Source organism: Halichoeres trimaculatus, unplaced genomic scaffold, assembly GCF_033239565.1.
Source record: "Halichoeres trimaculatus isolate MK-OKI-2021-1 unplaced genomic scaffold, fHalTri1.1 fHalTri1_scaffold_19, whole genome shotgun sequence".
NCBI lineage: Eukaryota > Metazoa > Chordata > Actinopteri > Labriformes > Labridae > Halichoeres > Halichoeres trimaculatus.
In genome coordinates, this window is record NW_027437197.1 from 9,350,786 (window position 1) to 9,377,981 (window position 27,196).

Consider the following 27,196-nt stretch of genomic DNA (forward strand, 5'->3'; position numbering starts at 1 on the left):
TTTGCTCTTAAATCCTGCACATGTTAACACTCTTAGGCTTGCACAGACTGTATGGTAATGGAACAAACACGGGGAGTGTATTGATTTGATGTGACAGCTTCAGTTGTTAATTATTTGATAAGGAAGTCATCAAAGGTTGTTGGTGGGATCAGCTGTATTTGTCTGTTTACATCTTTGGTCCATACAATAAGCTGTGTTTCTCATCTTTCTTGTTTATTCTTTAATCTTAGACCAGGGCCTTGGACCAGGTCTAAGAGGTGGTGTGGGATGCATTTCTGTTTTAAATTTTTGTCTGACATGCACTGTGTTTCTGTAATGTGGAAGATGTTTTTGGTTCTACAAAAAAATAAAAATGTTCACCTTTGCATTGACTAGATTCCATTTACTTTTGCAGATTTTCTTGCTATTAGAAAAACATTCTAAAGTTGTTTATATCCTTCTTTCAACATTGAAATGAACAAGTTATAAAGAGTGGTGATAGAAAGAATCAAGTCTCATGTCTTATTATAGACATGACACAATGATTGACATCAAAATGATTTTGGGAAATTTCAAGTTGACTTTTCACAACACAAGGCTATATGGAGGCAGAATCATGTACAGTGTTTAATAAAATGCTGGATGACGACAAAATCTCAAGAGTGTGAACACACCTCAAAGAAAATCAATTGAGGTTCAGGTTCTGCCCCTGATGAAGCCATTGGATTATTTCTAATCTGAGGTGTGGCTTCTTAAACTTCAAGAAGCAGAACCAGTTGAGTGTTGTCTGTGTGGAGCTGCTCTTCAACACACGGTAAGCTCACTTCTCACTACGTGGACGGAATTAGTCTGTGTTTGGGTCTCTGTTAAGAGATTGGTTCTCTTTGCATATTTGCCTTTTGTTAACTGTTTATATACATTTTAGCACCTTGTTTTTCTCTGTTAGACGTTTCCCAGAGTCAAGAGGCTTTGTCTAGATATTTTGCGCATGATGCAATGCTGAACCTGTTGTGAAATCAAACAAAGAAAACTGTTTCCTCACAAGACTGACTGTGTCACTGATTTTTATTTAACAAATTTCCTTCATCATGTTGAGGAGGTTTCCGTGCATAAAAGCATTTTTTCTTCATTTCAGGCTTTGATTTGCAAATTCAAAATGTGGGGTCAAAATTCAGGTAAGTTACTGAGTGGCGAAGACTGGCTACTGTTTTCACTTCACGCTGACTGAAACCTTACAAAATGTATGATTATTAATTACTGAAATCAAGTAAATATAATTATAGATAAAAAGTTAAGTCGCGCCCTTTTGGTTTTTCCAGGAAACAAGTTTCCTCCCGGCTGTAATCCTCAGCAGGGATACCAACAATTTCCATCCCGGCCTTTTCCATCCCAGCCATGCCCACCTCAGCCATGCCCACCCCAGCCATGCCCTCCTCAGCCCTGTGCTCCTCAGCCCTATGCTCCTCAGCCCTGTGCTCCTCAGCCTTACCCCCCTTATGGAGGACATGGGCATGGACCAGGGCCTGGTTATGGTGGCGGACATGGTCATGGTCACGGTCATGATCATTATGGTCACAGCCATGGGCACGATCATGGTTTTGGTTACGATTCTCATTCTGACTCTGATTCTGACTGTGGATATGATCATGGGCATGGGCATGGGCATGGCCACGGCCATCATGGCCACGGGCATGGTCACGGCCATCATGGGCACGGGCATGGGCATGGCCATCGTGGACGTGGTCATGGACATGGGCGTGGTGGACATCATGGACATGGGCATGGACATGGTCATGGCCACGGTCATGGTGGACATCATGGGCATGGGCATGGACATGGACACAGGCACAGGCACAAGCATGGTCACATGCATGGTCACTGCCACAAGAGAGGCAAGAAGTGTCACGGGGTAAGTTTTTACTCATCTATTTATTATAGAATTGTGAATGATGATGTTGAGTTTGACCACATCTTTTAAAACTCTCTAACCTCCCCCTGCCAAAACTTAAACACCATTGTATCATCAAGGACCCCGTGACCTTTTCATTTCATGCTGAGTTAAAACACAACATCCACAAAGAAATATGACCCAAGGTTTTGTCCACAGAGACTAATTGTGCTGTAATCCACTTTTTATTTATCAATCCAACACTTAATACCTCTTGTCACTTTTGATTTATTATGTTTGCTCACATTCCAGTTTACAAAGCTGTGTTACCCCTGCTTTATACACTGGCCTTTTATTTACACACCAAGTCACATTCTACCTCTTTACATGATTAATGGGCGGCTATTCTTTCACACTGTTATGATGTCATGCTTATATGAAGCTGATGCAACTTCAATTTTCCAGCTTTCTCCCTTCAGCTGACCTATTAAGAGAAGGGTTAGGTGAGGTTAGGAAAATACAAGCAAGTTTACTGGCTTGGTAAAAATGCACCATGTGATACTTCTTGCTAAATTCAATACAGTTTACGTCCTCTCTTAACATCCAATTTCATCACAGTATATTAGACTGTTTTATTATCTGGCATTCCCAGATGGTGTGAATACTTCATTCTGATTAAATAATATTAAAAGTAGCTACTACATTTACTACTGATGCTGTTAGAGTTTTTTCTCTGGTGAAAACAAATGAAATCATAGACTTGACAAATGTGCTACCTTTTGAATAAAACCTCAACCCCAGTTTGATGTTAACTTCACAAAAAAATCACACTAATGCAAGAACCTGCTGTGTAAATCAGAAATATTGTATTTATTTCTCAAATTTAAATATGTGTCAATTTAAACACTGATGTTTTTTCTCTCTGCAGTCCTCCAGCAGCTCCTGCAGCAGTGACTCGGACTAGAAGAGGACTTCTTGATTGGAGGACAAACAGCGTGTTTTGACCTGGAAACCTTCATCCTGCTTCAATGTCATCAAAATAATCAGTTCAATAACCACGTGAATTTTATGTTGTTTGTGTTTGTTGTTTGCTTTCTTTTACAAATACAGGGTTATAAAAGGCCACATTATTTTTTATTGTCAATTTAAGCTGTAAAAAACTTAACATCCTTGTGAAAAGTTTTAAGACAATAAAACAGGAAAAAATGTAAGGGATTGCATTGGTGTTGTTTTTTATGATCATAAATGTTCACTTTATGAGAACATCACAAACTGGTTCCAGTATCTCAATCAGATATTTATTTGACAGTTTATTGTTTTTTTTGTGTTTCATTTGATTAATGTAATTGTGTGGGTGTTACCTATTTGTGTGTATCAATGTTTATCTACAGAGTTATGAATGAGGACCTTTGTTCAGGAGTTTTTTTTTCCAGTTTTTGCACACACCCAGCAGCTCACCTGCACATTCAGTTCAATCACGTGCATAATCAAACACATGCTCAGCTTTAAATCTAACTTCATGCCACTTTTATTGGCCTGTGCTAACCCCACGTAATCTTTTTGTGCACAAATAAGGGGAATTATGATCAGAACAAAGTAAAGCTGTTCTGCTATTTTGTACATTACACTGAGGCTTAGTAGCCTGGTGCATGTTTGCAGGAGTTTTAGCTGGAGGTACTGCAAAGTCATCTAAGTGCATGCAAAACAAAAACTATATAAAACCTGGATAAAAAGTAAAAAAAAAAAAAAAGTGATACAGATTATAAATGTCATGTTAGAAATAAAACATTTATTTTCAATGTTTGTCTAGTACTGCAACTGACTGGTTGGCCGGCTGATTATTTGGTAGGTTGATGGGTCGATGGGTTGGTGGGATGGTTGGGTAGTTAAATCATTGAAAGTTGGCTTGCTGTTGGGTGGTTGGTTTAGTTGGTTAAGAATTATTGAACAACTGGTATGATTTTAGATCAGATGACTGAAGTACTTCATAATAACTCAGTTAGTATAGTTCCACTTCAAAGCAGCATTGTGTAAACAGACTATGGCTTATGCAAAAGAGACTCCTGTTGTTTTTTCTTCAATGTGAAGCTACAAAAAAAAAATCTCAGAATGCCAAACTTTCAGTTTTGCTGCAACAGAGGTCAACTCATAATGAACTGTTTTCCCAACAGCTCTACTTGTAAGATTGTTTTAAAAGCATATTTGTGACCACTCCTATCATCAGCCAGAACAAGTCTTAACAGGGAAGTCATGATGTCATGTTGTCTTCTGTCATTTAGATATTAAACATTCCTGAAGTGTTAAATATTGATATGAACAGAAAGTCTTTAAAACCTAGGACTGAAGATTTGGTAAATCTGTATTTTACCTTGTGTTGCTGCATATATACATTAAAGATAACGTGCGATTTTCCACCTGCACAGATGAGTAGCGAAAAAAAAAAAAAAAAAAAAAGAGTTCATTTCTTAAACAAGAAGATGCTGTTTATAAAATCATTTACAAACAGTAGCAAACATGTTGTCAACCGTTCAAATAGTTATCGAATGAAGGTACAATGTATTCAAAGCCAAGGTTTAAAATGTTTTGGATATTCAGCACAGTGTGATGGGGGAGTTAAGTGGCCAACGTTAAAAAAAAAAAGGCTGAAAGATCCAAATGTACAACTGCAAGTGTTATTTTTTTTCTTAAAAAAATCTCTGACTGTGAGAAAAAGGGACAGATTTTTCAACAGAATTTCAAAACAATTGTAAAAGGGTGTGTGTGCGCTCATATCTCTCTGTGTTTATTGCTCATATTGACTAAATGTTAAAGATAACACAAACACACACCCATTTATGTCACAAGGCAGAAATGTTCTGAGGGGGAGTTAAGACTCTGCCCAAATCATGTGAGGTGGTCTGAAGATAAAAGCAAGCAGCAGGTGACCGCTGGGCCAGTTGAACTGCTCTCCAGCTCACAGTAAGTACTCCTCCAAAACTCTGCTGAGGATCTGAAACGCACTGTAGTTTTACACAAGGAATGTTTGTACCCGTATGTTAATTTATTCAAGGTGTTTCCTCTGTGTTTCAGTATCTGTTGTTTCATCTGGAAGTATTAAAATGTACGGGCACAACCAAGGTAAATAGCACAACCACTGTCAAATGAAACAATGGTAATTTTCTTTATTTTTTTTTGGATTCATGACCTAATTCTCTATTCTTCTTGTCTTTAGGAAACCAGTACCCTGGTTACCCAAACCAGCAAGGGGGATATCCCCAGTATCCTCCAGGCACTGCTCCTCCACCCGTCTACCCTCCTCAGCCCCATGCTCCACACGGAGGCCAACATGGACACGGACCTGGTTGCTGCCCAGGTCAAGGCCAGGTACATGGGCATAGTCACGGCCACGGTCATGGACCAGAGCATGGACATGGGCATGGACAGTGCCAAGGACAGGGACATGGACATGGACATGGACACGGACATGGACATGGACATGGACATGGGGACAAGAAAAAACACAAGCATAAGCATAAGGATGGTCACAAACATGGCAAATGTCACAAGAAAGGAAAGAAATGTCACGGGGTAAGATTAAGCTGATTTCTCTGATATGATGATGACTTTTTTCGTCTTATCTACCTCAGAAAAAAGGAATGAAACAAAAATAATACAAAGAATATTTAATTTAAAAAGTCATAGTAGTGCACTTCTGTCCAAAGAAAAATGAAAATGAAGAACCAAGATTGATGCACATTTGCTGGTGATGTGATTTCAAATGCTCAGTATCATTAATATCTTTGTTGTTTTTTGTCTTATTTGTAGTCCTCCAGCAGCTCCTGCAGCAGCAGTGACTCGGACTAGATGAAGATGAAGATTCCTGAAATGACTCTTTTAAAAAACATCTCTGTTTCAAACCCTGCATTTCCAAATTGTGTGCCCATAGGAAGGGCTTGTCCTAAAACCTCCTTGTTCCAATGCTTAAGACAGACTGTAGACCGATTTGTATCTATGACTGACTTTGTTTGTGTTTTGTGTTCATGCCTCATCACACAATTCTCTGTAACTCTCTAATAAAACTAAGGTGTGCTCTGTATTTGCCTTTTCCCAGTTCATTTGGACTATGACCATAGACTGTATAAAACATGACCCACACCTCAGTCATAACAATATAACTTGGAACTGATGCTGGCTCCGTAATCTTGTTTTCAAGGCTTGTGTAATAAAACAGGAATTCCTGTTGATATCCAGTTAAGACTTTAGAAGTGACTCGCCTTTGAAGAGTTTTATGTGCAAAATTAATGCAAATAATAGTAATGCTCAAATAGAAAATCCATGCATTCACATAAGTAAGTATGGGTAAGGAATAAAAGTTCTGGAAAAGAACCACCAGAATTTTTTTTGTGAATAGTATATTTTCTTATCTCAAGACTGAGCTTACTGTTATCTTCAGTCAAATTCATGTATTATTTTTCATTGTGGCCTGCCACTGGAGGGCACTGCCTCATAGCTTAGAGGCTGCTGAGTACTTTGCAATGAAAACTCTGGTTTCAAGTATGTCAAATGAGAGTATCTGATTAACAGACAACAATGATGTTTTCAGTGGGTCTAGCAGAAGCACGAATTGGAAAACAAGTAGGAAAACGTCATTGCAAGATAATGTAACGAAGTATTGTTGACATTCTTTGACTTACATATACATTTTTGCTTTTCATCTTGTAATAAAAGTCCCCAGTAGGCGGCAGCGTACAAAACTGAGCTCAGGGTGCAGCTCCCTCGTTGGTGCGTACGCCCCACGTTACGTCCGCGTGTCGACCAATCAGGACTCGTGGGGCTCCGCTTTCAGGAAGTAGCCGCAGAAACTACAACGGGAAGGAGAGCAGCAAGCTTCACCTGAGAGTCACAGCCTCTCCTCTGACAACCTTTTTTTGAATAATAACTATGTCTCTGACTGTTTTAACTTCGGCCTACAGGTATGATGCACGTGGCGGTTCTGCTGGTAAACGTGTTCAATGACGTTTGCTGATATTTTGTAGTTCTTTTTATCAATGTCAGAAAAACTGATATCAGGTGGCAGTAAGTTATTTGGATGTCTGATGTGATACAAAAGTATACACTTAAAGATCAATCCTTTCAGCGTAATGTGAGGTTTACCTCGATGTCAGGTTCTCTGATGAGCTTGTACAGGTATGTTGACAACCACCTTTCCCTGCTTTCTTTGCAGACTAAGGTCCCTTTGCAGATTACAGCGTATACGGGGCCACATGGTGAGCAAAACCTTCTTGTACCCATGTGACTTTAGATTTTTCTCTAATAGAAAACGCTGGTCAAAGTGTTTTAACCATGTATGTATTATATTCTTGAAAAAGGGTGCTTCAAAACAGCCTACTTGAAATGACAAAAGTGTTGCTGAATCGTATAGTATGTTTGTGTTATTAATCAAAAAGTTATAGTTTTAAGAATGCTGGCCTCTGCAATAAAATATCAGGTCTGAATTTAGTGCAGTATGGTTTTCCTGTTGTAGACTTGGTGTGGACACACATCATATAAACACAGAAACTCTCTAAAGTAATGAACAAAGGGATGATGCATAGTTAGCTGTTGCCTTTGCACCCTCGTATTGTAAAGACAACGGTGGAAAAGTATGCAGGCCCAGGTGAACAACAGCAAATTAAATTTTATATCATGTTTAAAAAAAATGACCAGCAATTTCAGTTGAACTTGTGAAGACTTGTACAGATTTGACCTGTTGTTTCTGCTTATGTTCAGATGTCCAGTCAGGTGGAACCAGAGGTTCTCCTGGAGAAAGTGGGGAATGCAGGTGTGATCACCATAAACAGACCCAAAGTCCTAAACGCCCTCAACATGTCCATGATCCGACAGATTTACCCTCAGCTTAAGGTTTGTGCTCAGTCTGTTAATGCAAACTCTAAAAGGGGCAAATGTCAAGCCCATAAGTGTGTCATGGGTCATTTATTACAGCAGCCTGTTCACTGAGTGTCACTGGCTGTTACATCAGTTACTGTTAATTTCCCATGGTCTTGATGTTGTTTTAACCTAGAATTAAAACTTGATTGTAATAAAATTGTCCATTGATTGACTTAATTTTTGGTTTTACTTAAAATTGAACAACGTTTTTATGTAATTTCTTATGTTTCTGATTCTAGAAATGGGAAAGTAGCAGTGACACTGACATTGTGATTATCAAAGGAGCAGGAGGGAAAGCTTTCTGTGCTGGTGGAGACATCAGAGGTAAGCAGCTAAATTGGTATTTTTTACATTTGTCAATCATGTGGGCAATAGATAAGGATTTCTGAGGCAGGTACTTATTTCTGTATTTCATGTCTGGGTTCAGACTCTTGTATGGTTAACCTGTCATGGTTTTTCCTCTTTGACTAAAATTTAAACTCTATGCTAAATCATTAATGTATTCCTTTTTTTTCTCAGCGGTCACAGAGGCAGGGAAAGTTGGGGACAGTCTTGCAGAAGACTTTTTCCGTGAGGAGTATATTCTGAATAACGCTATAGGTGAGTTTGTTCACAGTTACACATGTTAAAGTCACAATATTTGTTATCCATGGAAAATATTAACTTTGATCCTTGCCATACATGTAAAGGTTTTACTGTATTGGTTTGTTTATTTCAAGTCAGTTTTTTCACTTTTACATGTTTTATTTTGTTGTTAAGGAACATTCAAGAAACCATACATCGCTCTTATTGATGGAATCACAATGGGAGGAGTGAGTACTTTTGATTTATTGTATTTCTTACATAAAAGAGGTTTTGTATGGATTCTGTTTTTTTTCTCATTTGGATGATGTCTGTTGTAATGCTCACATTGGCCTGTAGGTGTCAGTAGTGACTTGTGTCAAGTTGTTACTTCCTGCTTTTGATAAGGTGGCCTCTGATTGGTTGAAATAAAGAGTGACAAAGCAACGTTGCTCTCTAAAATATGGTTTTATTCAATCTCATTATTTTCTTAATAGTAAGCATGAGCTATAATAAGACAGTTAAGTTTATTAATCTGAAATAGCATTGGTAATAAAGGTTAGTGATACATTTACACTGCCAAAATTACTGTCAGATTTTACTGATAATTATTTTGGAGTCTAAGGTCAATGTGTTTGTGGTCCCATGACCTTGATTTTTATTCAACTCCCAGGTCTCTCACAGCCTTCCACGACAACTAGGGTCATTACTCATCATATCTCTGTGTGAGTGTTTTTATGAGAGCCTGTGTGTGTCAGTGTCCCTGCGGTGCACAGATGTGTGAAAACCAAACAAGCCCTTGTGTACAGCATGAAACCTCAGCATAAAACCATGAAAACCCTTAACATCAGTATGCTATTACTTCTGCTGATGTATCTTTTTTTGATAAGCAGTCTTTTATGGACTTTTTTGCAGAGAGATGGTTTGATACTTTTTTTTTGTTTTTGAAGATCTTTTGTGTTTTTGTTTTGTATAATAGTTATAGTATAATAGTTTGGCAGCTGGTGTTGAGAATTCTCACCAAAGGGCTGTAACTATGTTATTGTGTCCCAAGGCTTATATGAAGGAGACCATAACATCTGAAACAGCTTCGCATTGGCACCGCACAAAAAACTGCTTTGTAGATAGGGCCTGGCTTCTAAATGTACGCATGTATATGCACATCTTATGAGAGTTGTAAACCGTCATAGCTACAACTGTGTATTTTAGGAGGATTATATATTTGGTCCGGACATTTGAACACTTACAAGGACTGTCCCTCTGTTCTTTTTTTTTTTTTTTTTTCCAACTCAAACACACCAGAGACAAACAGCAGAGTGGTAAAGCTACCAAAGTTAAATCAAATTTATTTGTGCTAATTGTAAACTGTAAATGAAAAATGTGATTTCAGGTTTATGATCTGTTCGGAAAAGGGCATGCCCTGGTTTCCACCAACTTGACTGGTTGGCAGAAGCTCATAACCCAAAGGCATATGTGTTACTTACTTCGACAACATTTTCACTGCAGCCAACATCTCACACTCAGAAATTCATGAGGGTTTGACTGCTGGAAGCTGTTAAATAGAAAAAAATCTTTTTGTTTGCTTGTATTTCTCTGTTTGGACAGCCATGATAACAATCCCAATCCTCACTCACTGCTTCTCCTCTCAAATAGAGACAGAGGCGGTAATTTATTTGTCAGATCAAAAACTGTAAAACAATGTGGTGTGACATGTTGTAATGAATGCGAGGAACAGCTCAGCTCTGGTTTATGTTGCACCATATGGCGTGTTACGAGTCAGTCCTGTTCATCATTCCTGAGGGAAGCTGAAAAAGCAGTGATATTTCTCAAATTATCCGTTCTGCCGATCAAACACCTTTTATCTCTTTCATGGATTCACTGCTGTGGAAATTGAGTGTTTGAAGTGCACCACATTTATTTGTTGTGTGAGCCTAGAGAGAAGGAGCCAGTGTTGACGTAAGCCACCCTGTGGGTGATGGCTGTTTAATGTGAAGTGGTTGAAAACAGATTCGTTCTATATATGGAATAGTCCGAGAGCGACCCGAGTCCCTGTTCCCAGATCTGCTCTAAGCTCGGGGCAGAACTCCCACGTCGGAGCAGCATTCTTGCGTTAGTGATAACAAACCATCAGGGAGTGAAGGCGAGTCATTAGCAGGTCAGAGAAGGCATACTCGGCTCATGTCACGCACATCATTCATCACTCCTACAGTTTGAAATCCCTGGAATTAAGGTCCTAAAAGTTGAGGTATTTTTAAACATCATCTGCTGTGCTTGAATGTTTCTTTCTCTCTTTTCGGCATGTGATGTTTCCTCTTTAAGGTGGTTCAGGTTTTGGAAGTGGGGCCATATGAGGTACTTATCATTTATAAGTGTGCTCATTGTTTCCCACTCATGCACAATATTCAGGTGGGATTACTGAGAATAATGTAGACCATTTTGACTTTTTCATTTCATCTTTATTTAGATCTTCCCTTTGCATCAGATGCATTTATGCAGCTAAATAATAGTCCTAGTCACAAATAGAGCTCATCAGCTCTCTAGTGAGATAAATTCACATGAAACTGAACATTTCCTTTAAGATGCTTGGGTCCAGTAGCTCCTTAGGCTGCTTTCACATCTGTGCCTGATAACTGTCATCATATCCCCAATCTGAAAATCACCCTGAGACGAAAACTAACAGAGTTTATGTTTCCCTAAAACACTTTCAGGAGTTTTTTAAGTATTAGTGATGTTAGTTGTTGTTTGATAGCTGATTATTAATTTGCAGCTGAGTGTCTGTAACCTCCTTCCTCCCTGAGAACAGAGCTTCTATTTGTGAATGTCCAAATCGTCTTAAGTGCAAGACGAGGGAGTGAGAGCCAAACAGACCTCAGCGCAGACTTTGATCTGTTTTCTGCTTCTCATCTTCCAGGTTTTGAGCAGAGCTTGTTAAGAAAGTGAATACTTTGTAGAGGAGTGATGTGGATAGATGTCACTTCCCCTGTGTTTTTGACTACAAACTGTCACCTGTGTCTTTTCAGGCCAACTTAAATGTCTACTACAGCATCTAAAGATGAGAACTTCTATACTTTTAATTTGTAGAAAAGTTTTGATGCCAATTTTAATGTTCAAGTTTATTTGCATCTTCATCTCATCTTGTTCATCAGAATTGAAGACAAATACCCCTCTCCCAACACCAGTACTGGGTTTGAGAGAGATGTTAATCAGTTAAATGTATTTTCCCTCACCTGTTCCATAAATATTTGGTTGGTATCAGAGCTTTAGCCAGAGTAAACTTTCCCAGCCTGGTTCTAAATTTAGTGTCTTGTTCTGTTTGCAGTCATTAGCTATAAACAATGTTCCCTTGTGTGCTTTTCCCACTTCTAATGTTTACATCAGGACAGGGAGACATGATCTTATATGGTGCCTAGTGGCATCATGTAACAATGTTCCACTACTTCTCCAGTGAAAACGGGTTGTTTGAAATCAGTCCTCACAACAGGAAAAAAACGTAATTCTTTTTCCTCTCTTTCCTTTATTCTTTTGTAGAATATATTATGAACTGATAAGTCTAAAACTATATCTAACCACATTGACCCTTTACAATGATTCATTTAAAGCATTAATTTATGACCTTTAACTTCTTTCTTTTACATCAAGCATTAATCAGTGGTCCATCCTGGTCTAACAAGGTCTGGACCCCTCCTGCGACTTTAACAAACAGGTCTGGACTTTCTGTGGTCTCTGGACTCACTAAACTAGCCTCTTTACTTGATCAGCAGATGTTAAACTCGTGACAGCCTCAGGGTGACAGGAAATTAGATTTAAAATTCCACCAGAAATATTAGATTAACTTGTTAAATGTGTTTTTTTTTTAGCATTACCCTCTTATCGAGTGTAAACAGACATGTAGGATTTGTGTAGAATCAGCTCAATTTATTTATCAACAGAGCGATGGATCTGTAATTTTTAAAGAGGGCTATAAAAATGAGATTTATATGTTGTGAATTTAAAATAATAACATAAAGAGGCCTTTTAAAAATAAATTTTAACATTTAAGTAAGAGGTAGAAAATATCTGAAGACAAACCAAGTTTTTTTTTTTCTTGTAGCCTAATTAATGCATTCACTCTTGTATGACATATACATCCTGTAATGACTAACTTAATTCTTACCCAAAGTACAGATTAAATTGGTATTTTTATCAAAGTTTGAAACTTAAACTCTATAATTTTACACATATGTTCTACACTGAATCAGTATTGTAAAACCTTTAACAGATCTACTTTTATTAACATCTATGATCTCATACTTCCTTTATACAAAGTCACCTGGATTTATGAGGAAATAAACCCAGAGCCTGTCTTAGCTGTGAGTCTGAGTACAGACAACTTTAAAAAGCACAGTCATTGTGAACTTCAGCTGACACAAGTCACCATCTGTCCCTTTTGTTTCTCTTTGTTTGGGATCTGGCTCTTAGAAGAGCAATTACACCCTGAGCAGAGGTCTGTTTAGTCTCCAGTGATCAGATATTTTTAATCCTCTCTGCTCATTTATCAGCCAGCAATACCCTGCAGAAGGACAGTGCTGTGCATCTGTGCGAGACACAGAGCTTGGGTTGGCTAAAGAAAGCAGCTTTACTTCTGTTGTGTTTGCTACTACATTTTTAGTAAGCTGCACCCTCTGGCATATAAAAAAGAAGCCAATGCAGATGTGCATAAACTGCAGTTCTTCATGTGTCCACTGGGGGTTTGTTCTAAATACCTATGTGAGAAAGCTAATTTTTACAGCAGGACAAAACATGACATGGAAGAAATGCTTTTGGACTGATTCGCTTACTTCTTGTAGACACTGAAGGGGGTATGAATATTTTCACAACTCATTATATTTGGATCTATGCTATGAGTTGATTAGGAGTGCGGCTGATTTCACTGTCCCACTGAAGATGTTTACCTGAGGACTTAAAACCCACTACATTTCCACCTCTCTAAATATATCTTGATAGTTGAAAATGTTTGTGCATAAATAAGAATAGGTAGCAAGATGGATTTGCATGTGCATTTGCGGATCTATTTCTGTTCATCTTAATTAGCCCCAAAGGTCAAGGCTGGGAGTTGAACCTCTATATGGTGTCTGCTCTCAGCTAAACTCAGCAAATCAGTGGAGAGAGAAGTGTTTCCTGGCATGTTTGACATTCAGCTGTACTGACAGTGTCTACATGACTTAACTGTGTCTCCTTGGCATAAACCCCATGTGTGAACTCATGGTCAGAAGTAAATCATCAGTTTAATCCCAGCCTGTAGTTCATGTGAACCCTCAGGGGGAGCTACCTGCTGACCTCCCTCTGCTGTAAATCAGCAGCAGTGACTCTCTGACATATTGGATTTTATCCGACCTGACCAGTAAACGACCTCACTCTGAGGTACAGTCCAGCTCCATCATAACATATCCCCCTCTGGGAGGATGATTAATTCATTAATAAGGAATCTTCTAGAAATCTCAAGGTTAGTGGAGTCATGTGGTTACTTTATCACCTCCCCTTCAGGAGCAGGACGTCATTTGTTATATTTTGACCTTCAGCTGAGTACAGTATCCACTCTGTGTGTCATCCGTTGTGACTTTTTTTTATTGTATGTCTTCAAAATATCAAGTAAACTGATTACTTTTATTGATTTGTACTGCATTTTGTCATTGTCTGTTTGACTGAATGACATAGTGTTCTGTTGTTTGGATAAAGGACAGCTGCTGAAAGGCATCCTTAAATTATTGGTGTAATACGTGAGCAAACTGGCAGACAAGATGTATGTGGGCATATTGTTATTTCGTGCAGATGCATGTGTGAATGTACAAGATATTAAAGTGAGTTTTTTTATGTCTGCTTTTTCCAATTTTATTTTAGGATGTCAGTGGGAACCTCATAAACAAATAATGAATAAGGCTCATACATGGAGTCCTAACTGGGCTGGAAATGTCCTCTAACAAACACCTAATTAGCCATAACCTCTGTCTCTGCTGGGAGACACACACACACACAAACGCTTACTTTCTTTATTTTCCCAGCGCTCCGTACAGATGACAGATATTGATGCTCTGTTGTTGTTTCTTCTCTATGCTATGTCTCTGTCCAGCCTTGATCTCTGTTCCCTCCTCTCTTCATCTAGTTATTGATTTTTTTTCACATACTTTGCTCTCCTCCACCTGCAGGGTGTCGGTCTGTCAGTCCATGGACAATTTCGAGTGGCCACTGAGAAGACGCTGTTTGCAATGCCAGAGACTGCCATTGGTAAGAGTGTCCTGCTGACCCGGCTGCTGAGCTGACATTTATTTAGCAGATGAATGTTCATTTTTGCAGGAACAGGTATGAAGAATTTATTTATAGCCTTATTTGCACAGCCTGTCCTTTAATAAAGCTTTAAAAACATAAAAACCAGAAGCAGCTGAGGAATGAGGCACAAAAAAAGGTTGTGTGCTCCAAACTTAATGACAAAAAAAACCTTTACCTTGAACAATATTAATTTTTTTGCTGTAACTTGCTTGGGGTTGTAGATGAGCAGCTGCAACAACACATGCGATTAACGCAAGCTGTGGTATTTTTTCAGTAGCTGCAGGGTTTCCTGCACATGGAATAATAATCCAGGTCTTTTCTTATTGTTTTCTCTGTCTGATCCTGGAGTGTAAATGTTCACTAAGCTAGTTTGCTCTTTAGCTAATTGACTCCTGCAGACAGATGGTCTTGTCCTGAGGCGCTGAAGAGATTAGAAACAAATCTCCAGCAGATAATGAATCACAACTGAGATTACAGCATAAACTAGCTTGTTGGGGTTTAATTCTGGAAGATTTATTAGGCATCTAAGACAGCTCTCGAAAATAGATGTCTTAGATATACATTGTTACGTGTCACTGAAGGTGCTGTTTCAAAACTTGTCATAAGATGACTTTTTCACCCTTAAGTCTTCTTTGGTTAGCTTTATCAAAAAGACATTGAATATTTAGGTCCCGCAGCATCCTATTTGATCACTTGAATTTTATGCCTATTTTTGGTATAAAGTCAAGAGAAACTGAAATTCTTGAAGAGTATCATGGAGAAGTGTGTTGGTCACTCACAGTTTTTGTGACACCTCGGTCATCCTCTATGTGACACACAAACAAGTGCTGACAAACATGAAGCTTACCCTGGAGTATTTGGAGCAATCACACACTGTGATGGATCCTCAGCTGCTGCTTTCTTTTGTTTGATGGGTTCCTGTTAAGCAGGTGTCCGGAAAGATTTGTGATAGTTTGCAGCTTGTTAAACTGCACCATTGTAAAGTTATTGGATACATTTTTCAGACTCCTCATGACTATGAAAAAACAAACACCATACTGTAATCATGAGTAAATACAACCACGTTTTTTCTACAGGGAAACTTGTATTAAAGTGATAATTTTCAACTCATTGAGTAGCACTATTTCTCATTGTACTGACATTATTTCATTTACAGAGAGGAGATGAGTGTAGCAGGAAGAAAAGGCTGAGGTTACTTTGGATGGAGTCTGACTCATTTAATTACTTCCTCTCTAAGGTGAAGCTGAAATAAGAAGTCGTACGAACAGGAGTTTAATTCAATCATGCTGAGGAATGGATTTACGACAGCTTTATGTACAGAACCTGTCTTCTTTCAGGGTGTGTACTCCATGTCTGAGGCTTGTTTTCCTTTAATCCACACAGTTCTCTGGTGTTATCTCACACTTGCAGGTGCTGAAGCCTTTAAATACATCCTGTTCAGTCCTAATATTTATTTTCACAAATGAAGCTAGAACTTTATGATAGCTTTAAAACTCTCTTGTCACTTCAAAAAGAAGGAAGGAAATCTTCACTAAGCCTCTTTGAGACTGTTGTGTTTTTCACAATATTTTTACTCTCGCATTTTCGCACTTTTTCCAACAGGACATCATTTTTTTGTGTGTACACATTTCTGTTTATTTTATACTTAAATAAGGGGTCCAGTCCTCTCAGAAGTCCCTCCTAAGTGTTGTACTTTACAGAGACAACACTCACTATGCAGAATAAGTTTTTTCCGCTGCCTATTTTGTGTTTCAAGAGCCAGAAAGTATTGAAGCATCTCAATGTGACATGTACCGATCAATCTATCGATCCAACAGTCGGTTGGTGATTTGCCCATCCTTAAATATGAAACTAATCTTATATACCTCCGGGAAGGTCTGACAGACAGCCACTTTTGCTTTTTGCTCTGAGACCTAAAAATCAGGACACTTAATTGGTTGTTGAAGTTAAAACATAAAGATTTTATTGTTTCACATGTATTATTCAATGATTTTCAATAAAATAAGATAGGATAAAATAAAATAAAAATCGGTATCGGCCCAAATCGCTAACAGCAGGTCAGGCTATTTAGAGATAAGTGATCGGTGATCAGCCAGAAATTGTGATTGGTGCATCCCTAATCTCAATTCATCATGACGCTCTAAAAGCAAACTAAAACCCGATTGGTTGATTGTGTTTTATTTATGTCACATAAAGTGCCTAACCCTCATATGTTTACAGGGCACCAGAAATATGTTTGAAGTGGTCCAACAGTTTGTTTCGAGTCATGTCCATTGGTTGTCCTTGTACAGCTCTGTCCTACACATAGTGTTGACTTTTCTCCCAAGCTTTGCAGACAAAATCTGCTGGAAAGATTCATTTTCCAAAACTCCTTTTTTTTTTTCTAAAGAAAGAGTTTTAAAAAAATAATAATACCATCTTCAGTTATGTAAGGGTCTTTCTGAGATCATCCCTCACATGGTCCTTGCCTGTCTTTAAACAGGCATATTTACCCAGTTTGAAAGTTTAGCATCAAGGCTAAAGCCAAAGTATATATTTTTAAAGAGTACAGCAGTAAAAGGTTAATACTAACTCTACACACCCCACTCTTGCTTCCTCACAAAGAAACACTCCTGTATCCTTCTCACCCTCTTACGTTGAGTTTAACCCCTCTGCAGCAGGATTAACAGATTTAAAGCAGCTCTGCCGGCACTCTGAACAACAGCCGTAATCTGCTGCATTTATGATATTACATTTTCAGCTGTGAATCAGGTCACATCATCTAATCCTCCTCTCTCCCATCATGCACTACACCCCTCCCCTGAAGCCTCTTCCCACAGTCCAGGCCACAACTGTGACCAGTGCGTGAAACCAATTGGACCAACATTATTGAAAATACTGAATCAATTCAGCCAGATTACAGCCTCAGATTGTGATGAAATATTTCATAATCAGTAGTTTGGTAATCTGCACGTTTAGCTTTTTGTCGTGTGCCAGGGATTAATTTTTCTAATAACTTTTGCACTGAACCAGACTCTGGGGGAGGTGGAAATAATTTAGAGGATATTTAGAGATACCTACTTATTGCATTGTCTGATGCTTTTGATGGTTTTTGAGCTCAAACAACAAAATAGACAGATTAGTTTAAACTCTACACGTTTTTTTTTTTGTTGTTTTTTTTGCCGCTTTGATGTTTCAGAAACAGGATACACATATTGATAATCACTGATATTAAACATTATTAGCAGAACAAATAATTACAAAAAACAAGCTTAGTCATTTTCCACATTTAAGAACACCATTTTTTGAAGCCATGAAATATCTGAGTCATGTCTCCATGAAGCTACATTGATCTTATTTCTTGTTATTTACTGATGGGCGTTCTGATGAGATTAACAGTGACAGATGATCATGTTGACAGTAACTGAAAGAGAGCCCGTCTGACAGTTTTGTGTTTTCTTTCTTTTTTTTTCTTTTTTTGTTTTACAGGGCTTTTCCCTGATGTTGGAGGAGGCTATTTTCTGCCAAGGCTTCAAGGAAAGCTGGGAATGTTTTTGGCCTTGACGGGCTTCCGACTCAGAGGTCGTGACGTGCTAAGAGCTGGTGTGGCTACACATTTTGTCGAGTCTAAAAAGGTATGAAATATAATATAAACATACAACATCACCAAATATCAATTTTCTGAATATCCTGATTGTTAAATAAAAGCATGAAATACTGACAGGTTTTTGACAGTGCAGTGCTTGATACTGACTCCTAGGGGCCGTTTACACGACAACGGTTTTAGGTAGAAACCGTTGAAACGCAAAAATCAGCCTCGCGTTTAAACGGAAACGGCGTTTTAGCCGACCTAAAACGCAAACTGTTGAAAACGGCCACCAGATTGGGATTTTTCTGAAAACTGCCGACACCGTTGCCGTGTAAACAGTTAGCCGGCGTTTTCAGGGGAAACGATGACGTCACACCCCGCTTCCCGCTTCACGCATACAATAGCACAACAGTACCGTTGTTAAAACCGTCGCGAGCTACCGTGTTGTGCTTGTGCTGCTCAAATCTGACTTGTCACTCCATAAGCGTGTGTGCTGTGCTACAGCAGGGTTGTGTTCAGGACAGCAGCACAGTGGGGGTGTTAGGATCAACGCCCTGCTGGAAAGCCGGACGCTGAGTCACTTCGTGTTAAGCACACACTGGCTGTTCCAGAGGCAGGTTGTGTGTGTGTTTGTATGCTGTTGGTGTACGGTCAGAACTGTGGGTGTCAATATTTGTGTAAGACTGAGACCTTGACTGTTTGGACGATCTGTGGGAGGGATTTAGATTATTTGCACAACTTTTGTGTCAAAAATAAAGCTGAACAAATAACTAGCTGATAAACTTTGATAAGTAAAAATATTTGTCACACACAAATTATATCTGTTTTGCATTTCATGTGTTAGTGTGCATGCAAAGACATCTCAAATTTGTACTGGTAAGCACTAGGACTGGGCGATATATCGATATTAAAATTATATCGATATATTTTTAAATGTGATATGAAATTAGACTATATCATTTATATCGATATAGTTCAAATTTCTGTTCTGATGCGCTGCAGACCCAGAGCTCTCTGCACCCGCACCCTCGCCCCCGCCCCCTCCTCTTTCATGTACAGGAGGGGGAGGGGCAGAAACACTCCGGCACTCTTCAGTAAGCATGGAGGAAGCAACAATGGCTGCGGGACAGAAACTCTTCGGTGGGACAGAAACACTTCGGCACTCTTCACCAAACATGGAGCAAACAACAACGGCTGCAGAATACGCGAAGGAGGAGTTGGTCAGTAAAAGAAAAAGCAGTGGCTCAGTAATTTGGAGGTGGTTCGGTTTCAAAGTGTCAGACGAGCAACAAAATCACATTATATGCAGAGAGTGCAATAAACAAGTTGCAGCCAGGGGTGGAAGCACGACAAATCTTTTTCACCACCTAAAACAGTGGCATAAACTACAGTACGAAGAGTGTGTGAAGCTGCGCGCTACAGAGGCCCCAGCCGCAAGTCATCCTCAAACCGAAAAAGCTCCCGCCCTGAAACAAAGCCCACTGCAAGCCTCATTTTCCCGCAGTGTGCCTTATGAAAAGAAAAGTGACAAGTGGTGTGCTATAACGAAAGCGGTGTCCTATCACATCGCTAAAGATATGGTCCCTGTTGCAACTGTGGAACAAGTCGGATTCAAAAAGCTACTGAAAACTATGGACCCGAGGTATGAGCTTCCCAGCCGCAACTACTTCGCACGAGAGGCGCTGCCACAAATGTACACTGAAGTCAGGCAGAGCCTAGCTGACCAGCTCGCTAACGTGACCCATTTTGCATTGACTAGCGACATGTGGTCGAGCAGGACGTGTGAGCCGTACATGAGCGTCACAGTTCACTTCATTAAAGACTGGGAGCTGAAAACAGCATGTCTCCAAACAAGTTATTTTCCCCAGGATCACACCGGTGAACATATAGCTGAGGCCCTGCAGGACGCTATTGCAAGCTGGAAGCTCAGAGAAAAGCATCTGGTTGCTATAACAACCGACAACGGGAGCAATATTGTTAAAGCGGTCGAGCTGAACGAGTGGCTGAGGATGCAGTGCTTCGGGCACAGACTACACTTGGCCATTGGTGAGTGCATAACACAGAACGGTAGATTTCATAATACATATTTATAAAACTACTGGATAAGAATTAGTGTTACACTGTTGTGTTTACCACTTTAATGTTACAGCTGGTAAAGGTGAGGTAATTATGACTTTAAAATGCTGGTTAGCCTGTTGATTTCATCAAGGTAACAGATTTAGCTATTATGATAGACTTAAGTTTTTTTCTCTGGATTGAAAGAGCAAACTGCAAAATGACTAGAAACTTATGTTAATACATAGGCCCAAACATTGTGGAGTTTTTGTGGAGTTATAATATGAAGTAGCATTAAAAAATAGTATAAATACTAAGAAAAACAACAAGATTAGGACTGGTGTTGATTAAAAAATAAACTATGAACCAAAATAATTATATATTATGATGTGGAGTATTTCTAAAGCTTGATTTTGGAAAGCACTTAGTTATATGAGTGTGTTAAAGTGAAACCAGAGTCAAATTTCTCACATAAGCCCATTTGATTAATAGTTTTTTATTATTCTTATAGGACATGGCATGAGTGACAAGCGCGTCACCCGGGCCATTTCTCTGTGCAAGAGAATTGTGAGCTGTTTTTCATACAGCTGGAAGAAAAGGAGACATCTTGCTGAAGTTCAGATTCAGCTGGGTCTGCCAAGTCACCAACTCATAACTGAATCTGCCACACGCTGGGGATCAAGGCAACAGATGATAGAGAGAGTCCTGGAGCAGGAAGCAGCACTGGCCAAAGTCCTGTCTGGTGACAAAAAGACCAGGCACCTTGTCCCTAGCTGGCAGGACTTGGAGGTCCTAGAAGCTGTTCAAAAGGTACTGAAACCTCTCCAGGAATTTACCGATGCTTTGTCAGGTGAGGAGTACGTCACTCTATCATATGTGAAACCTGTGCTGCACCTTTTTAACGAAAGTCTCCTGGCATGTGAAGAGGGTGACAGCGAGCTTTGCAAATCAATCAAGACCAGCATTCTTGAGTACCTCAACAGCAAGTATTCTGACCCAGCCACTACTGACCTGTTGGAGATGGCTTCATTTGTGGATCCACGGTTCAGGGCCACCTACATCCCAAGTGAAAAAGTTGATGCATTGAAGCACAGAGCTGTCTTGGATGTGGAGATGCTACTGGCTGATCAGAGCAGCTGTCAGCCACCTTACCTACTCACTGTGCCTGAGCCTGCAGATGGAGAAGGTGCAGTTGCACCAAAAGCTAAGAAGACACTGGCAAGCTTCTTCAAGCAGCGCACAGCTACCACCACAGCATCAACCCTGAGGGAGGCTATTGAAAATGAACTGTCAAGTTACTTGCAGTCAGCAAGTGTGGAGAGTGACACTGATCCCCTCAAGTGGTGGAAGGATCATGAAGTTGTCTTTCCAGCTCTGAGCCACCTGGCAAAAAAATATCTCTTGGTTCCAGCAACCAGTTCACCCTCCGAAAGGGTTTTCAGCTGCAGTGGCAATATCGTGACCTGCCACAGAGCATCTCTGAAGCCGGATATGGTTGACAGGCTGGTGTTTCTCGCACAAAATCTTTAAATGAAGGAGGACACGCTTCTCTGTCTTCTGATGTCTACCTCAAGACCGCACTACTGTTTATCAAAATAGAAAAACAGGGGGAAAATGTTTATTGAGTTGATAGTCTGTTTCTTGTGCAACTGGTTGAGACTGTTCAGATAAGAAAATGAGTTAACAAAAAGGAAAAGGTAAATCTCAAGCTGATGTTTACATTTTTTGCTTAAACCGAGCACTTAATTTTGTTATTTCTTGATATATAAATGCTGCTCTTACTAGGGGCTGTCATATTTTGTTCTTTTGTAATGTTCCTTGGTTGCATCTGTAAAGGTGTTGGAAAGGAGAAGAAAATCAGTAATTTGATTTCAATGAGCAATTTATAGTTATCAAACTAAAAAAAAATTATCTTACTTTTTTCATGAATAGATTTATTTCAGAAAAAGATTGGCCTATTTTATTTTATAGGCTATTTTTATTTAAGATATATTTTTATTTAAATGTGCACCTTACAGAGCTTTTATTTCAAAAAAGGTACTCCTGTTGTTACACAGTATTTATGTTTACATTTTATTATTTGAACAACTGAGCGTTTTTTCATGAACCAGGTGAAGAAACCTGTTTATTATTTATTCATTTGATTTTGCCACTTTTCACTGAAGTAGCCAGCTTCAATAAAACTACTTGTGACATGTCATATTTGACTTTGACTTTGACTGAACATTTGCTCTCACTTTGCAGAAAAAAATATCGGGATATATATCGTATACCGATATTAAGCCTAAATATATCGGGATATGACTTTTGACCCATATCGCCCAGCCCTAGTAAGCACACAGCAATGTATTCATGGGTTACTTTTAAAAATATTTCTGAATTTGCAAAGTGCTCTGCAGTAAAGTTGCAGAAGTTGGAAAAATCTGCCATTAACCAAAAATGTGAAAGGAGCAAAATGACTGGTTAATTCAACAACAAACTTACTCATGCTTAACTCAGTTCACCTGTTTTTGTCCCACAGATCCCAGATCTGGAGAAGGAGCTGGTGGACCTGAAGTCACCCTCTAACGAAGAAGTCTCCAAAGTACTCGACTCCTACCAGACCCAGGTAACAACCTGTGAGCTATCCACTTCAAGTTAACTTTCCAAAGTCATTGAAAAAATGAAAGTGCTGATGATTTTTCTCTCCGTCTTCAGAGCAGTTTGGATTCTGAGAAGCCTTTTGTCTTGGAGAAGCATATATCTGATATTAACAGGTATGTCTTTAAACTCTACAGTCTCTTCTCACACTCCTTACAGCTCCTCATTACTTGTTGTTGTAAAGATCATCTGAGGATGTGAGAATTATTCCAATATTATCTTCCCACTTAACACATGCACATCATTAAATTATCACAAGTTCTCTAAAACAGTGGTGCTCTGAAGTTCTTGCTGAATAAAAACAAGATTGAAGTAACCACTGCATTTTTTGGGACTATTTTTAGCTGTTGGGCTCATTGAAGCTTTTAATAGTTCTTGGACAGTGATGAGGCTCTGTGGAACCAGAAATCCCGCGCTCACAGATGGATGATACTTGGTAGTTTATGAATGATAGATAGTTTGTTTTGGTCTCTTCATGGGTTTAACTGACAAAAATAAAATTAAACTCTCTTGACCTGTACGCACAGCATCTTCTTAAAATAATGTCTCTGATTTTAATTGAGATGTATACATTTTTATTTTAAAGTAGAAAGATATTAGCTGCTGAGTTTATGAGTCCTTGTTGGTGTTTCTTTCTTTTCAGGCTGTTCAGCTCCAGCAGTGTGGAGGGCATCGTGCAGAACCTGAAGGCAGATGGCTCAGAGTTCGCTAAAAAACAAGCTGAGGTATGCGGCTCACTGATTCTCCATTAGACAAATCCCAGTAACAGAGCTGGAATGGAGCTGTGGCATTATTTAGCCTCAGCAGTTTGTGTTAGTAATAAGTATTTACCCTGGTTTAATTACTTAATGGGGTTAGTCTTAGATGTGTGACTCGTTGGACCAAAACCTCCCCTGTAAAAACTCTGGTCAGCAGCTTCTCTTCATTTTTTAATCCAAAGTCTGATGCACAACTAGTTAACTGTTAGTGAGCCTCCATAAGGTAAAAAAAATAGGTCTTATATTTGATTTTTAACATTTCAAATGGGATTTTCAAGGCGTTGTGGTGTTGATTTGTGGCTGTAAAGAACACTTCAGTTTTCCAGCTTGCTTTTAAACTGAACTGATGCCAAAGGGGGACACCCCACACATCAAATATTTATCATAAACCCATATCCTCAGTAACTACTCCACCGCTGAATCCATGTCCTGTCTCATTCATAAAAAATTTAAAGCCATTGTAGTCTGGAGTGACACTTGTGCTTTGTTTCTTTTCTGTGATTATATTTGATTATTTTCCAAACATGGTTATTTTCCTTGTGTTTGGAGGCTCAATATCTCATATAAAAATGCTTTTCTTCTTTTAGACCATGTCCAAGATGTCTCCTTCTTCCCTGAAAATGACCTACAAGCAGATTCAAGCGGGTGCAAATCTGAGCCTGCAGGATGTGTTGGTGATGGAGTATCGGCTGACTCAGGCCTGCATGGTACTAACTTCTGAAAATGAACTTTAATTTATTCTCATAGTTATCAATTATGTTCTGATAATATTTGACTTGATTGATAAATCTCTGAGTTTTCTCTGTGTTGTGGCTCTGAAAGTTATAGATTTTAAATTTAAAAAAACATGAAAGTTTCTCTTTACTCAGAATTTTTTTTCTTGCTTCAGGAGTTGCTCGTATACACACTAAGTCCACTAAGGCTAGATATCCAGTGGCTTAAATAGTCTGGATTGTAATAAATAAGGATCCCTCATTTTAAACATCTAGATCAGCTGTTTCAGAGGTACAGCTTCAAGGATGTCATTTCTGTATTTGTTTCCTTTGTTTTTGCAGAAAGGCTTTGACTTCTATGAAGGCGTGAGAGCTGGTAAGTATCTACTTTGCGTGTGGCGCTCAGTGATGTGGCAGTAGTTTGAATGGGTTGCACAGAGAGTTGAAAAATGGCTTAATACAAAGAAAAGGAAGTTATATTGATGCTAACTTTTCTTTAAGGAGAAGAAAGTAATAGTTTTCCTCTCTACATGTTTGCAGTGCTGGTTGATAAAGACCATAGCCCAAAGTGGAACCCATCAACACTGGAGGAGGTGTCAGACCAGGCTGTGGACCAGTGGTTCTCCCCTCTGGGAGACAAAGACCTGACCCTCTAATGTCTGTCATCAAGCAGCTGCTTTCCACTTTAAACACTACACACTGAGCCTTCATCAAGCCTCTTATTCCCACAATCCTCTGCAGTCAGTCATATGAGAGCTGCTGTGCTGCAGAGGATAGGAGAAAAACTGTTATATTAGTTCAAACAGGTCATAGTCTTTAAAGATTGACTTGGTGTGATTTAATACTGCAATGACATTTTACCGGAAAATCCAGGCTGCTCCTCCAGAGCCGAGGAGCTCTGATTCATGTTCACAGCCAGAAATAGAAAGTAGTAGCTGCAGAGGTAGCCAGCAGATGCCCCGAGTGTCACACATGAGGAATGAGCTGTGTAAACTTGCTCTGCAGCAGAAGTGGAGTCTGTTTTATTTTTATTTCACATAAAGTGGTCACTCTCCTCTGCTGAAGAATCAAGAAATGTGCTGCACAGCATTAGCATAAGTGCATCAGAGGAGAAAATGATCTCACCGCTGAGTGCTTTATTACATCTCCTTCCTGTGGCTGTTTGTTGATGTGACATGGATCAGTTTCATCAGTGTTTCTGCAGAGTGCCCACTTACTGTAATACAGATATTGTTGTCTTGTCTTTCAGTTGTTTTCTTTAGAGAATATCTGCATTTAGCGGCTCAACACTCCCAAGACAAATAGCAGATTAGATGTATTTTCTCTGAATGTTGTTACTTTACTTGAAAGGCATTTTAAAAATGTATATCATCTGGTATTTAAGTTGTTCTTAAAATCAGCTTCTTTTCATGGTTACTCATTTCATTCAGGATCAAAGACTCTGTAAGAAGTGGATGCAGCCCTTGGATTTTTAAAAAATAAGCCACCACAGAAGTGCCTTAAACCTGCATTATCTGAAACAGCCAGCAGGTGGCACCTCCACTTGCTATGTGCTAACTAATAATAAATATACCCTGCTTTTGGGTTAATTTACAACAAAACTAACATTTTTAACACGAGTATATGGATTAATTTACTTGTCAAAATCTTCCGTCAAGAACAGATAAAGGAGTCTTGGTATTTGTTTACTACGACTTAAGGGCAATGAGATCAGCTGTAACATTACTCTTTTACCTTGCCAAAATGTATGCACAAAGCAGAACCACAGTGCCGCAACTTTGCAAGACTCACAGTCGTCTGCAGGTCAACTCTCTTATCCATAAATAGCTTCAAGACTTCAAAGTCCACAGCGAAAAGGGTGATATCACTGTGGCTGTGTCCACTTCTTATTTACAGTCCATGACAGGAACCAAGCCCCTATCTGAACAGATGCTCTGCACTCTTTTGTAAGACAACCGTTGGACATGGATCCTGGAACAGAATGCAATAAAGACAGTTGAAAGAGTTTATATCTGATGCTGTGTGTTTTGTAAATGGAAAATGCTTATCTGAAAGGCTAACTGTTGTCAAGGACAAACCCTTTATTTTAGATTCATGCAGGAGTGATCGAATCAGCTGTTTGTAACTGGCATGTTTTCTGGTTTAAAACAACAAAATCAATTTATTTTCTCATCTTTACTGTGCAAAAGTTTCGTAGAAAATCTCAAAAGTCCACAGCCTTAATAAACATATTAAGAATAATACACATCTGCCTTTCATAGTCTTCCTCACTTTGAAGCTTTCTACATCCACAGCAGCTAAGTATGCAGACAGACAGTGTCATAAAAACTGAAAGCTCAGTCTGAGTGTGTCTCCATGAGTCAAATATAAACCCCTTATGCTTAATAGCCACTGTACACTCCTCAAACAAGCTGTGCCCAGTCTTTCTTGATCCCTCTATTTGTGTTTTGTGAGGCTGAACTTTTGACCTGCTGTTTATTCACGCTCATACAGGATGCAGGAAGTACATCTGGCTTGTTTGACAGGTATTTTAAATAAACATTGAGTCCTTGGTACTAAAAGGTGTCTGAGCTGAGAAAGTTAAGAGATGCTTGTGTATTTCATCCATGTAAAAGTTTCAGAGAAAGAAGGCATGAATCTGATTTATTGGCATTATCAGTTCTCAAACAGACTGAATGTACACTTTGCATGTTACTTCGTTCTGCAGTGATATGCCAGAACAATACTCACAAATCAACAAATTGACTTCACATAGTCTAAACCCCACTTTTTGGCAGCTGACAAATGTAGTGTAAATCCAGCCACTCATGGTTTACTTTTCAGT

The 27,196-nt window shown here is 39.1% G+C and overlaps 3 protein-coding genes across 3 annotated transcripts; all 3 read left to right on the top strand.

Annotated features, from left to right (window-relative positions):
• Positions 1-1,305: 1,305 nt before the first annotated feature.
• Positions 1,306-2,986, top strand: LOC141808795 (uncharacterized). Its single transcript, XM_074695508.1, has 2 exons — positions 1,306-1,888; positions 2,796-2,986. Exons 1-2 carry the CDS (start codon positions 1,437-1,439, stop codon positions 2,869-2,871), a joined length of 528 nt encoding a protein of 175 aa, XP_074551609.1. The 5' UTR covers positions 1,306-1,436; the 3' UTR covers positions 2,872-2,986.
• Positions 2,987-6,629: 3,643 nt separating this feature from the next.
• Positions 6,630-26,449, top strand: hibch (3-hydroxyisobutyryl-CoA hydrolase). The gene is made up of 14 exons (XM_074694171.1): positions 6,630-6,819; positions 7,071-7,113; positions 7,616-7,747; positions 8,014-8,098; positions 8,294-8,374; positions 8,534-8,586; positions 14,518-14,596; positions 18,107-18,252; positions 22,783-22,869; positions 22,959-23,017; positions 23,545-23,626; positions 24,247-24,366; positions 24,715-24,748; positions 24,913-26,449. The coding sequence occupies exons 1-14, from the start codon at positions 6,788-6,790 to the stop codon at positions 25,026-25,028; spliced, it is 1,149 nt and encodes a 382-aa protein (XP_074550272.1). The 5' UTR covers positions 6,630-6,787; the 3' UTR covers positions 25,029-26,449.
• LOC141808734 (E3 SUMO-protein ligase ZBED1-like) lies at positions 19,320-21,896 on the top strand. Its single transcript, XM_074695425.1, has 2 exons — positions 19,320-20,252; positions 20,773-21,896. The coding sequence occupies exons 1-2, from the start codon at positions 19,322-19,324 to the stop codon at positions 21,789-21,791; spliced, it is 1,950 nt and encodes a 649-aa protein (XP_074551526.1). The 5' UTR covers positions 19,320-19,321; the 3' UTR covers positions 21,792-21,896.
• Positions 26,450-27,196: the final 747 nt, after the last annotated feature.